This window comes from Poromitra crassiceps (assembly GCF_964638095.1).
Source record: "Poromitra crassiceps genome assembly, chromosome: 3".
Classification (NCBI taxonomy): Eukaryota; Metazoa; Chordata; class Actinopteri; order Beryciformes; family Melamphaidae; genus Poromitra; species Poromitra crassiceps.
The window spans coordinates 80,514,559-80,528,904 of NC_139625.1; the positions used below are offsets into that span (position 1 = coordinate 80,514,559).

Sequence of the window (14,346 nt, forward strand, 5' to 3'; positions counted from 1 at the left end):
TGCAGTGGAATGCAGCCGGCGTGGTCCCAGTTTGGAGAAATGGAGACTGGCTGCGTGAGGCAAGTAGAGCTGTCTGCTGAGTGTGAATGGGGCCATGAGCAAAAACGTCAAAAACAAACTAACAAAAAACTGAAAAAATACATCAAAACATACATAAACAATACATAAAAGAAAGGGGGGTAAGACATCTCACTCTTCACTTTGGACGCCCTGCAAATTGACTCTTGGTTTGGTGCTCCACCTAGGGCCTTTACAGCACAAGATGTATACATTTGTTTGTTCTATACTTTGATTTGATTTGATTTTATTAGACAGTATGCAATACATGAGACAAAATACTGCGGTGTCAGGGATAAAACGAAAAAGTCCAGGACTTATTTCCATCGCTGTCCCTGTTGTGTCGAGTGTCCCCTGTGGAGACAGGCATCATCATATACAGACAGGGTTTGTTTTTTGTTTTTTATAGTGAAGACTTTTGTCATATATATCTTGTTGAACTCATAACTAATATTAATACTGCATTTTGTTTATTGTCTACTCTTAGATTTAATGCTCACCATTTACAGTACATGCATAGGTTTCGTACCCCATTGCTAAAGTGACATGGTAGTTTTTTTCTTTTCTTCTCTTTTCTTTTCTTTTTTCTCCTTAAAACTGATGCTGACAGTCCGTGCCACTGGTGGGCAATGTAGTCGCAGATACAGCTGCACCATGAGCTGCACATATAGTTCAGTGAGTCCATATGGCTGCACTGTTCTGGTGCTGGAACGCAGATCCAGCTGCACCATGAGCTGCACATACAGTTCAGTGAGTCCATAAGGCTGCACTGTTCTGGTGCTGGAACCAAGAATGGTGTAGTTGAACCTCCTGAGTCCCCCGGGGTTCCTGCGAGGACATCACATTTTGCCGTTTTAACACTATAATACTTATTTCTGCTGAACTCAGACCTCTTGTCCTCACTTGGGGACACCTAAGCTACAGTTTTGTTGTAGTAGAAGAAGAAAAATCGGTAACACTTTACAATAACGTACACAAATAATGTAGTAGTTACTAGTAAACTAATCATTAACTAATAGTTAATGAGTAGCTAATGAATAATTTGTCATTAGTCAATCACTAGTTAATCATAGTTAATGAGTAGGTAGTCATTAGTTAATGATTAGTGTCTAAGTTCCTGAGTAGAGTAGTTAATCATTACTTAATGATTACTAAATGTCAGCTCGTGAGTAGTTAATCATTAGTTACTGATTAGTCTGTCAGTTTCATGAGTAGAGTAGTTAATCTTTTGTTAATGATTAATAAATGTCAGTTCGTGAATATTAGTTAATCATTAGTTAATCATTAGTTAGGGTCACATTGTGAGTATAGTAGTTAATCATTAGTTCATGATTAGTTGTTAGTTCCTTAGTAGAGTAAATACTCATTAGTTAATGGTTGGTCAATGGTCAGTTTGTGAGTATATAGTTAATTGTTAGTTACTCATTACTTAATTATTACCTGTCCATTAGTTACTCTTTTTGTGTACCCTATTGTAAAGTGGTGCATCATACTCAGTAGTTTATGAGCACTGAATCATTACCTGTCCATTTGTTACTCTTTTTGTGTACCCTAATATAAAGTGAAATATATCCTTATCAAATAAACACTCGCTCCAGGTGAGATTTGAACCCTCAGCCCCAAGATTGTTAAATTATAATATATATTTATATTTATATATATATTTACCATCTGAGCTAAATAATTGTTATACTTTTCTATTTGCTCCTATATACGGTAGATATCGTATGGGAGGTAGACTGAGGGCAACATGTTATCTTCCGGAAAACACTCTCATATCTGTTTTTCAACTGTCATATTTCTTTATTGGCAATACTGATCAATATGCAGAATAAGAACTGTATACATTATTTTGCAGCCATGGTCTGAACATGGTGGAAAATAAGTACAAGGCTGACATCTACTGGGAAAGACTGGAACAAATCCAAACCTGCGTCCAATAGGCCTTTTTCACAGCAGCCATTTGTGTCTTAAAGGCATGGTAAACAAAACACAGGTGCAACCAAAACAACCACCAGGCTTCTGCAAGACAGGGCCAGGAGAGTGCACAAAAAACAGCAACTGCCACATTATTAGGAGTTGTATTTCTAGAAAAACTGAAATGAGAGAAAAAATCTCTACTTGGGGTGGGGACTACTACTTGTGAGGGAGGGGAGAAAATAAAAAGAGAAAGCTGTCAGTAACAATGTGATACTTTATTGACCTCTGTAATTGAATTTTGAATGGTCACTGATGGAGCGGAGGAAGGCAAGACATAGTTTTGAGAGTTGACCCTTTATTGAAAGAAATGTTCACACTGTAAGGAGTAACGCACCCAAAGGAGGAGTGTGAATGCTACAAGCCATCAAAAGTATTCAACAGTCGTTGGGGAAACAATTCTAACCTGTTTCAACTGTCACCAAAATTAATACATTTGTTTTTTGGAATTAGAAAACAGCATGGAAAACATAATCTATGCAAGAATCATCAAAACCATGGAGTGAAATGTATCATAAAACACTGGTAATGTACTGTACCTTTTTGCTTTACAAAGCTCAAACGGATACAGCGATGTGTCAAAAGAGTTGACTGTGATGTTCTCAACAGACGCATAAAGAATGAACTGCGAAGGAGTTCAAATGAATTCAACAAGAAAGCAAAGTAAAATGTGTCAAATGGAAGTCATTTAGTTGATATCAAGTGAATGTCGTTTAGGTTAAACAGAACTTGTCCATTTTGAGGCTAAAATGACTCCGATTAGCTTCCGGGTGTGAATGTGAACCGGGCACAGAGCATCGCTCTCAGTGAGACTTCCCCCGTATCAAATACAAGTTGAAGACAAATACAAATTCAGCAATGTACTCTGGCACCTCAGGACGGACAAGCCCAACCTCACTCCATCCACACATCGTCATTATAGTACATTTATTTAAAAAAAAGGGGGGCGAGGGTCCCTGAATTGCTTCCCTATTTGCTGATGTGATGGCATGCAATGCACTGTACACGTGACCTATCTGAATGCACTGTACACGTGACCTATCTGAAGGCTGACAACACTGGGATGAATGAGTAAACCACTTTGAATGAGACAATCACAGGTAAACACAACATTAGAAACTAACTGGAAAAAACACCCCCTCGCCTGATAATCAGTTGTGCTGATACATCGCATAACAAGGACCTATTTACACACGACATTCACCCGGCCTTTTATTTGGAGTGAGTAATAATAACCGTAGCAGAGTAACTCATTTTGATCGTCGTCTATCTCGCATATAGTCCAGTCTCACACAGAGAGAGAGGGACAACACTGGAGATTGGAGAAGGAAAACAGTGCAGCTCAAAGTCAAAATCGTGCTGCGATTGCTGAGCAAAGCACAAATGCCGTAAAAGGTCCAACAACAACATGAGTTCCTGTTCCTGTGGGCATGCTCACTTTACACAGAGCAAGGAAAAGATACAGGACAGGGCTGAGATCTGAAGCCACTGTCCCGTATATTAACATTTTGGGGGGAATTTCTATCCGCTCTGGTCTCTAATAGACACTGAATGTGCAAACCAGGGCATGTTTTTTTTTTTTATAATAGTGGGTTAAACTGTTACGGCTGACTTCATTTCGTTAGAAATAAAATGCGATTTCTGAAATATACAGTATGTGACACATAAAATATAGGTATACATCAAGCGGAAGATAAAATACCACAAAATGAAGCCCAAACGCAAGCTATGACTAATAATTCAACAGAGATAAACATACAATGACAAAAAAAAATTAAAAGATGCATAGCATAACCAAAATTGCAAAATTGCAACAACAAAAAATCCAGCTCTACTGCACTTCATACCTAAGCCCTTGTTCACACAGGACGCCTAACGTAAGCAGAACTGAAGCTTGAGGCAGACTCACGCTGAGCCGTTCACACAAGAAGCCTTCTCTTTTCCTCTCAGCGCCTCGAACCCGCCCACAACTCCCATTGACTTCATGCCTGGCTTGACGGATCAATGCTCGGCTTCAGCACGCGTCACGCTTGGAATAGGCGTGAATCCTGAACGATCGCTTGAGCAAGGCGTGAGCGTGGCTTCGGCGAGGCTTCGGCGTGGCACGCGCGCGGGTGGTGTGAACGGCCTCGCCTGTTAACAAGGACGCCTAAATGCAACTTGTGGGTTCAGCGTAGGTAGAGCTATAGGTTGAGCGTTGCTTCGGCATCCTGTGTGAACGGGGGCTAAGCCTCACCCCGGCCACTTGTTTCCTAAAGGGAGAACAGGTAGTTCAGGAGTGCTGTCTTCTCCAGGTGGCGCCTGCTGGTCAGGCGGTGAGTCCAAAGTGCTCCCAGTGAAGTGGAGGGAAAGAGGGAGGGAGAAGAAAAGAAGCAAGGCGCTGCTGGGGGCCCGAGGAGGGGAGGAAGGGAGGGGCTCCCTGCTGTAAACACTGCTGCTGCTGCTGCTCAGACCGAGGCTCCACTCAGTACCGGGATCCGTACCAGCTACCGGATTGGTTCTGCACATGCGCGAGCACCAGGTACGGCAACATCACTTGGACAAACTGCATGGCATCATATTGCTTTTTATTTCTGTATTGATCACCACCGTAACAAACTCCTGAACTAAACTAAAAGTCCTCAGCTTAGCCAGCCGTTAGCTCTGCAGGCTAACAGCTGAAACTGTCTGTTAGCGAACTAAGCTGCTGGGAAGCGAGGACTTTTACCGTTTTACTTTTAGTTCAAGAGTTTGTTACGTGGTGATCAATACAGAAATAAAAGGACTACGATGATTCAAGGCCGCTGAAAGGATGTTTTTTTTGCTTGTCCATGTCACATCACACACTACACACTGTGTATAACATAATGCACTATCAAGTTTGTACAAGTGGTGCTGCCGTACTAGTTGTGCACAGGTGCAGAACGGATCCGGTAGCTGGTACTGATCCGGTAACGATAGCTCCTTTGTCGTCCGCTGAATCCACGCCGCTCTTAAGGGAGGAGGGGCCATCTGCGGCTCCCCTGCAGCCACTCTAGGTGTCCTCCTCGTCGTCCTCCTCGCGGTTTCCCACCACCCTCTTCCTCAGAGCCTCATCTGGGAGGCCCACCCTCTTCCTCGGTGCCTCGTCCGGGAGGCCCTCTCCCTTGGGTTCTGGGCGGCCCTCAGGGGAGCCTCTCCTCCTCCGCCACACCTCATCCTGGTCCCCGTCCTCGTCTTCCTCCTCTTCGTCATCGTCTTCCTCGCCGTCGGCCTCCTGCTCCTCCTCCTGTCGCTGGATTAACCTCGCTTGGTCCATCGTCTGTTTCTCTGCAGCGCAAGATTTTAAAAGACACATTACAGTCAAGCTTCAGAGATACAAGCAAAGCTACACTTCAAAAACAAAACTCTAATGCAATTTGGTATACTGTTTATGTCCACTATTCACCTTATGTAGAAGAGATATGTATATATATATATATATATACACAGTACATATATATATATATATATGTATATAACTTCTCATAGGTTTTCATGTAAGAACTAGAACGACTGCACCACAGATATATGCCTCTGCCTACAAGTGAGCAGTCGACATGCATGTCTGTCCAGACTTTGAGCCAAATGTGAAGAAATTTTGTCAAGGTGTTACTGAGATATGCGTTACCGAGCTTGAAAATGGCATTCGTGAGGTCACAGTGACCTTGAACTTTGACCACCAAAATCTAAGGGGTTGTCCTACAACCCAGGTTTTATGAGTGAAGCAAGGCTCCCACCTATTGCCATCTCTGCATGGTACACGCTATCGAATGCTCTTACCTTTTATTACTATAAAAGTGCCCTTTCCAACCATCCATTAGACCGTTGACAGGATGCAGACTGGACCCTTGGAAAATCCGGAGCGATCCTGACGGTCTCATAGACCGGAATTTGAATGTCTAGGGTCCCTAGATTTTTGTGACGTCAAAATCGGGTCACAAGCCAAAAAAGGTTGGGAACCCCTGGTTTAGGCTCATTTCCTTCCCCTCCGATATCCGATCCAGTGATTTTGGCTGGATCGGCTCAGATACTGGTACAGAGTATTGGATCGGCCCATCTCTAGTTCCAGGATTTGGTGACCTGCCTATGACCTTCCCCGGATCAGAACCCCCGCCATGCACATTTTCAGCCCAATCCAACCTGGGGTGTGGGCGTGCATTAAAAATACACACGCAGACACACAGACACACAACTTCAACTTGATTTATAGATGTACTGTATGTACAGTATGTCTGTATGTATGTATGTACAGTATGTATGTATGAGGGCAGTGATGCAAAACAAACCTCAGAGAAATCTGACAATAATGTATGTAATGTGAAAGTCCAGTAGGCATATTAGTTCACTGCCATGATGATACTCACTCTGGTAGTAGTCAGGGGAAGAAAATCGGCGTGAAGGGAAGACAAAATCAGCTATGAATACCAGTATCTGGAAAGACAAGGAAACGTTTTTCAAAGTCAGTGTCATGTGTTTGTGCATTCTGTACACTGTAAGAAAAAGTGCAGCTTCATTGTTTACCAAAATCACTATTAAGCACAGCAAAATAACTGACCAGTCCGAGTGCGAGGCCAGAGAAGAGGGTGGCCAAGCCAAAGATGATATATGAGCCCCAAACAGGAATCCCCAGTTGCTCTGTCAGGTAGTTGTGACAATGCTGGAAAAGACAAAAACACACCGTATATCACAGTATATTCAAGGCAGCAAATGGTCAATAAAGTCAATAATTGGTCAGTAATGGCAGTGTTTCCAAACATTTTTGGAAGTCAAACTCCATGACTATTCCAACTGACAGAGACAGTAGCACAATTTTCAGTACAGATTTGCTACTGGTGATTGCATATATAGACAGAATGAATGTGATCCCAGCTCTCAGGTTCTAAGAGACTGGCAAACAAGGACAGTTCTGTCATGGGGCAGAGTCTATGACGGAGTAGTTAAAATATTACATTCTGACTTTCCATGAGCGGTTTAAAATTCTTGAGTGTATACTGTATAAAATATAAAACAACAGGTCCTTCTTCCACAGAGAGCGGACCAGACTGTCATGTTTCTGTGTCAACAACCACCTTGAGTTTAACACCTAAGATGGCGGGGATGACAATTTCCCTCTGCATACACCCACAGGCACATTTACCCTTGTACTGTAGGACTACTTTTAGTGTGTTGACTCTAATCTTATGTCCTACGGTCTTGTCTACACTATATGAGCGCCTGTTACATTTCATTCTGTGCCTACTGGGTCCATCCTGTTACTGTTTTGTAATATGTTGGCACTAATTAATAATATCACATTTATTTCACTTGGCAGATAAAAGCCATTTTGATTCTATGTGCAGTTTTACACTCTGCTGACAAACATCCCACTTTCAGTGGATTGAGGCCAATGAAATAAATATCTCCCCACAGAAGACAGACAGCAGGTAAAGTTAAGTTCACACTAGGTGCTCCGAGGCCACAGCCAGCTGTTTCTGGAGCTTGGCGTCAACCCAACCCCGTCAACTTGACATCACTGTCACTGATGATGTCACAATGCCTAGGACATCACTGATGTCATCACAATGCCTATGACATCATCAGTGATGTCATAAAATGATTTTGGTCAATAATGATGTCACTGATGACATCACTGATAATGTCATAGACCTGGTGACATCATCAGTGGGACATGACATGACATGACAGATATTGCCCACTTGCTCACTTTTATATAATAAAAATAAAAGGATGACTCAGGTTGTGCGAGAGCGTGTGTTTGGAAAGAATAACGCCGGTGTCTAGACTGCATTTGTGTAGACTCGCCTGGAATTCTCCTGGTGCAGGGCTCGACGTTAACTTTTAAAAGTGGTTGCCGGAGGGGCAACCTGGCAAGAGCTTTTGGTTGCCCGAATAAAAATATGGTTGCCCAATTTTAGTCGCTTTATATTTTGAGTAATTAAGATACTATGCAGTCATAAGCCGGCTTAATAATGACGATGTGACAGAAAAGTAAGTATAATAATCTATAGTATAGTATAATAGGCCTATTCAGTGTGCGCACCGGGTGTAGTAGTAGTAATAATGATAATAATAATAATAATAAATTTGTGTCATTTCGTTTTCTAAACAAATCTTATTTTTTGTTTTTATAATGCATTTGCACTAAAATGATTTAACTAATATTTGTGAACTTTCATTTTCATATATTTTTCAACAGTTATTGTTCATATTGTGCTTAATTTATTAATTAAAAGCGTTATTGATAATTAAGTAGCCTACCCTCCTCCAGGCCCGGCTCCAGACCCAAGTTACAGAGGGGGCCTGCCCCTAGCTTGGGGGGGCCAAGCTACCCAAGGGGCATCCGGGGGGATTCTCCCCCGGAAGAAGATTTTGTACATTTTAAAGTAAAATTCGTCAACCTGGTGCATTTGAGAGCAAAATGAAGAGGCTAAATCTGTGAAGAACTACACACATCTCTAATGTGTTGTGACTTTACAAATAATTAGGCCTAAACAATCAATATTAAGTGTATTTACACATTGTGCACAAATTGCATTCATTGTGACAAATTTACAATAGTTAATATCCAGCCAGAATCATTGCAAATGGATGTTCAAAGTAACAGTTAGCAATAGCATTGAGTTAATCAATGCCTAATGACAGCCAGATTCCATGTTAAACTTTAAAACAGAAAAACGGAAAAACGTTTTTAGCAAAAAAAAAAAAAAAAAAAAAAAAAAAAATTGAATGGGGGGCCAGTTTGTTAAATGGGGGGGCCCGGCCCGGTCAGGCCCGCCCCTAACGCCGGGCCTGCCCTCCTCATGTTCATTCAGGGATACTATGATGACAGTGGTTTGGGGCCCCCACTCTGATGTTGCATAGGACCCCAAAAGGCCCAGAAGCGGCCCTGCAATCCCTCTCTCTCTCACCCCGTATGAGAGGCTGACAGGCCAGGGATGCAAATCATTTCTCAGCACATATACGCGGTGGTAAAACGTTTTTGAAGGATGTCCTGATCGAGGTGTATGTTGTAGGCTTGTTGTAGGCTACATGCTTTGCAGTATAGCGTTATGCTGGAATTATGCTTGAAGTTTGGGCTGTCGCACGGAAATGAGAGACACTGAATCTTGACGAGGAAACGTGTGGAGCGTTTATACACTGTGTGTGGGTTTCTGCTCGCGGAAGTGAGCTGGAGTCTTGAAAACTCCACTTTGTCCGCCCAGCCGCGTCCACGTAGTTACACAATTCGGGGTGTGCACAGCCAGGCGAAAACCGTCTGCACAGCAGCCTTGTGGAGGGGCGCGTCTGCTGATTTAACTCACTTTTCCGTGTGGACACTCGCCGATGCGGGAAGCATATGAGACCTAAGCGCTTGTTGTAGGCTACATGCTTTGCAGTATAGCATTCGTTTTCCGTCCCGTTCAAAGACGCACGGGTATTTCACCTCAATGACAATTTCCTCGTCCTTTGTTTCTGTGCGGGGCTGCGGGCGGACGAGGTTCTTCTTGCGTCTTGCAGCCGCTGTGATTGTGTGCGAGCAGCCCCACCTGTCCCAGTCAGTACTCGTTAAACATACCGCACGTGCAGCATGCATCACGTAGGTTCCGACTGGTAATTAGTAACATCGTTTCGATTGTAACAGCAATAAAATGTCACATATATGTCACTCACAACAAGTATTAAAACATTTATTTGGTGTATATTTTGCTGTTTGCTGCTGTACATATTTTGTTGCATGTTAAATCGTGGTTGCCCCTGGGGCAACCAAAGACCGAGAAATGGTTGCCCCATGTTTTTTTTGGTTGCCCGGGGCAACCGGGCAGCCGTTAATGTCGAGCCCTGCGGTGGAATATCTTGTAATGTGTGACCTGTCACAGCTCAGTCATATAGTGTGAAAACAAAAATGACTGAAAGACTCCTGATTACAAGCAGTCTGTCTTGGAATCAAGTTGTATAGTGTAACTAATCAGTTGTATAGTGTGAAAGGAACAGAGACTGACAACTGATGAGGATCTTGTAGTCTGTACGTGCCATAATGTGTTGCCAGTCATTGCTCCCAAGAGTGAAAATCTCACTTACCCGGATAAACATGGAGAGCTTGAATAAAGCAGACATTGAATTCATTCTGCCAAAGGAAGAGGAAATGACGGCATGTCATTTAATACGATTTTGTCAAGTTGTACCAAACAACAAAGCTTCTGCATGGAAAATACCAAGTCTGAGAGAGTGCTATTGTACTATAATATTGAGTGCAGTTCTGATTTCAAACCCAATAGAAGTAAGGATGGGCAACAAATTTCGAATTTTCGAGTAATAATTTTTATTATCAAGATTGACTTTTATTATTGAAAGTCGAAAATAGTTTATTTATTTTTTACCGGCGCCTGTCTCTTTAAGAATGACACGTTTGTCCATGTCACGTTGCTGTTGGAGCTGCGCACCAGAGCTGCACACTGGAGCAGAACGGTTCTGGGCTCTTGTAACAGTAGCAGTACCCAGTAGCTCTAGAAACTCTAGAAATAGTAGAAATGGTCTTAAAGTGTCTATATTACAGCAACACTCAGCCAACGTAGGCTCAGGTCTGGCTGCCTAACGTTAGACAGCCAGACCTGAGCCTACTTTGCCCTAGCTGGCTGCGCAGTGCGCACTCACTCACGCAAGGCGCATTGGTGACAGTAGCACCCAGCAGCTCCTTGAAACGGTAGAAACGTATTAGAAATGGTGTCTGCATTACATCAACACTCGGCCACAAGTGTTCGGAAAAGGTTTCAATGCTCATTATTGCATGAAGAAAAGCTGATATTCTGTCTACTGTTCCATGGGCCATCTCGGCTTCGTTCGGGTAGCTAAGCTAACGTGGCTAACGTAGTCTGGGACTGGGTTTGTGAATGTCAACAGAGCCAAAGTCACCCCCTCTCCCTGTCCATGGGATTTCATCCGCCATACAATTTTTCCATAGATCTTCTGTAAAATGCTTATAAAAATTGTTTTACTTGGTTAAACCAAGGGATTCAAATATACTTAGAATCACGGGAGACCATGTCAAAATTGACTTGCTTTTTTGAAGTTGAAAAGTCAACTTTGGCCCAGCAAATTTCGACTACGGTAGTGTTTTTGCGAGAAATGCCCATCCCTAAATAGAAGGATAGTAAGAAAATAGTTTGCAGTTTGGGGTGGATATTTTTCTGTTATTCATTCATAGTGATACAGAATTATTGGACTGCTACCAAAATTAGAAATACAGTGTTATGTAATCAATGCAGAGTCAAAACTAAAAGATTGTACAGACTGTATCGCCATCATCACACTGCATGCAGCTGTTGCAAAAGACAGAAACTCACAAAAAGGAAGACGGCCCGAACCAGGAAGAGACTGGCTCTATCGCTTGCCACTTCTGTTCATCAACGAAGGTAAGGAAGTCATCTTTAGTGCGCGCTCCTTGGTACTTCCTGAACTCACCATCCTTACAGCTGACACACACACACACACAGAGCCAACGATTACAATACTCTCTCTAGAGAGTACTATATTGATGCCGACAGATGACAAAGCATTTTCCCTTAGTGATACGATACGATACGATACGATATACTTTATTGTCAGTTCACACTGGAATTTGTCTTGCAAGACAGCAGCAGTCCCACGCACAAACACATGACAACGAGAACAAAACCAAAAATACAAAAATACATGACACACATCCAGCACACAGAGAGCACTGGTCACTGCTCCACTGACCCTCGGCCATGTTCTTGATTAAGCCTCAGGATCGACTGATGTATAAAGGACTTTCTTAGTCTGACCTTCTTGAAAGTTGGGATTAAGTATTAAGTAAGATGTTAGATCATCTTGGAATCATCTCACATTCCAACAGACATGCTCCATCTACTCCACTTTAAAAAAAAAATCTTTATTACCTATTTATTACCTATCAAACATGCTTATTCATCCACAAGTTTACTTACAGAAAGCAAGATCTTCCCGACACTTTTCGACATTTCTTTACATTCACTTCAGACATACATTCATATCACACAAGACACAGCAATAATAACCTCTATTTACCTTTCACCCGAACATCAAGTCATCAACACAACATTTCTTATAGAGGCCCCATGCTCTGGAGCGAATTAAGTCTTCAACTCCGATCCATAGCTTCTCATTCACTCTTTAAAAAGCATCTTATCCATACATGAACCATCCAACCATCAATCCAACTCCCTCTCTGCCCTTGCCATTGTCACGTTCCTTGTTTTTCTTTTGCCTTCTTTTGTGTGCCCTTCTCCGATCTGTGTATATTGTCTCCTTATTCCTCCATCTGCAACGCTCTGCTTTGTACCTTGTCTCCTTATTTATCTGCATAAGTCATTGTGTTAGCCTGTGGATGTCAATAGACTAATTTTCTGTTAGCCTATTGTAACTTTGTAATTTTTTTGATATGATTATGATTGTACGATTATGATTGTTGATAGGGGTGGAACTCTGTACAAACCCTGTGGGCTTCGTTCCCTCCTTGCACTGTTTTAATGTGTGCTAAATAAATAAATAAATAAATAGATGTTGCAACAAAACTGTGCAAAAGCCAACATATCCTCTTTCAAAAATGCTAGTTTGACATCATCATGCAAGTCACAAAAGAATGCAGAATAAGTGAGCTAAGAGTACAGTATTTCCTAACAGGTCTGCGGTATATACTGTAGGTCAGGCAGTAATACTAACTTGCATCACTCGCATGAAAGAGGAAGCGACAAAAAAACACAAAATACCACAGCACTTACTGATAAATGGTAGGAAGTGAGGTGATGATGAATCTGCCACTCAAACCTTACAGGAAGAGGAGAGGTGTTCTGTTAGTGTGCAGGAAGGAACAGTTCTTAACTCAACTGAGGGGAATTTCAGATTGACATTTGGCAGACAAGCCGAATTAATCTCGGACCACAGCAGCGGCTACAATGCACTGGCTAACATTAGTGTTTTATGTACTGTATGGTCAAATCCTGAGGTTATCCTACAGTGGCTATGATGCTTTGATTAGGAAATGCAGAAGCCAAGTGTCCTTAAAAGAAAGGTCATTCAGGCCTACCAGGTTGCTCTGTCACGTCCACCTTGGCTATGTTGACCCCCATGTCCTCCCCCCAGTCTGCAAACTCATTCCACACAGTCTGGAGCTGCTGGCATGCAGGACACCAGGGTGCAAAGCTGAAGGGGAGGGGCAATGTTGACAGTTTCATAAGAAATAAATGCATGGTCATATTCGTCAACACTGTCTGACAAGAGTCACTTTGATTATATGTCGAAATTATTAGCTAGCTTCCTGGATTAACTTGATACTCGCTATAATGTGACTATAGCTGCTGACCAGCTGGTTACCTACAGAAGTTAGCCGTTATACTGTAGCTATTATTTAACAACCAGTCTGAGGAGCACAACATGAAGTTAAACAAGATAACAATCCGATAGTCAGACTTAAAGATAATGGAGAATGGAGAAAGCGCGTCCAAATTGTGAGAGCGTCTAGTTAGTTATTTAGCTAACTTAACTGACAAGCTAACGTTAGCTCGTTAGCTTAGCGTGTAGCGCTTAACGTTTCATGGCACTCACAATTCAATCATCCACTCTCCTGAGAGGATGTCCTCCCAGTTCCCGTCGGTAATCTCTTTGAGGCTGCTCTGCTTGGCCGAAACTGGCTGCGACGTCAAATATATCGCCAGGATGAGAGAGTATATCCCTGCGTAATGTTTAGTTTTCCATGGTAAAGAAAAGCTCCTAGCCTGCCAGCACGCCATGTTTAGGTCCACTAGTAGTAGTGACAGCCAATGCTCACTTCCCGTTCTGCGCCCTGACACATGACGTCAGACGAGTCACACCGTAAGCTAATTATAATATTAATGATATAGGATTTTTTTTTTTTTTTTTTACATGACTTTCCTCGCAAATCTGTCCTCCTCTTACATAAGAAAAATGTTACATTCATACTTCAAGCAACAAAGCAGCTCAAGTGAATGAAATCAGACATGTATTCCCCTCCTGTATCTTCTCTATTCCACCATTAGGCGGCGCTAGTGTCCCTAAACGAAATGGTTCAAGGAAGTTTGATAAAGAGGCAGAGGCAGAAAGTCACAGCGCCTGTGTGTGTGTGTGTGTGTGTGTGTGTGTGTGTGTGTGTGTGTGTGTGTGTGTGTGTGTGTGTGTGTGTGTGTGTGTGTGCGTGCGTGCGTGCGTGCGTGCGTGCGTGCGTGCGTGCGTGTGTGTGTGTGTGTGTGTGTGCACGTCTGTCTGTCTGTCTGTCTGTCTGTCTGTCTGTCTGTCTGTCTGTCTGTGAGGATGTGCAGA

At 42.5% G+C, this 14,346-nt stretch overlaps 1 protein-coding gene across 1 annotated transcript; it reads right to left on the minus strand.

Annotated features, from left to right (window-relative positions):
• Positions 1-3,574: 3,574 nt before the first annotated feature.
• tmx1 (thioredoxin-related transmembrane protein 1) lies at positions 3,575-13,805 on the minus strand. The gene is made up of 8 exons (XM_083632598.1): positions 13,615-13,805; positions 13,097-13,212; positions 12,792-12,837; positions 11,355-11,483; positions 10,093-10,138; positions 6,590-6,691; positions 6,399-6,465; positions 3,575-5,322 (listed from the first exon to the last, which is right to left on the minus strand). Exons 1-8 carry the CDS (start codon positions 13,797-13,799, stop codon positions 5,048-5,050), a joined length of 966 nt encoding a protein of 321 aa, XP_083488724.1. The 5' UTR covers positions 13,800-13,805; the 3' UTR covers positions 3,575-5,047.
• Between the last annotated feature and the right edge of the window lie 541 nt (positions 13,806-14,346).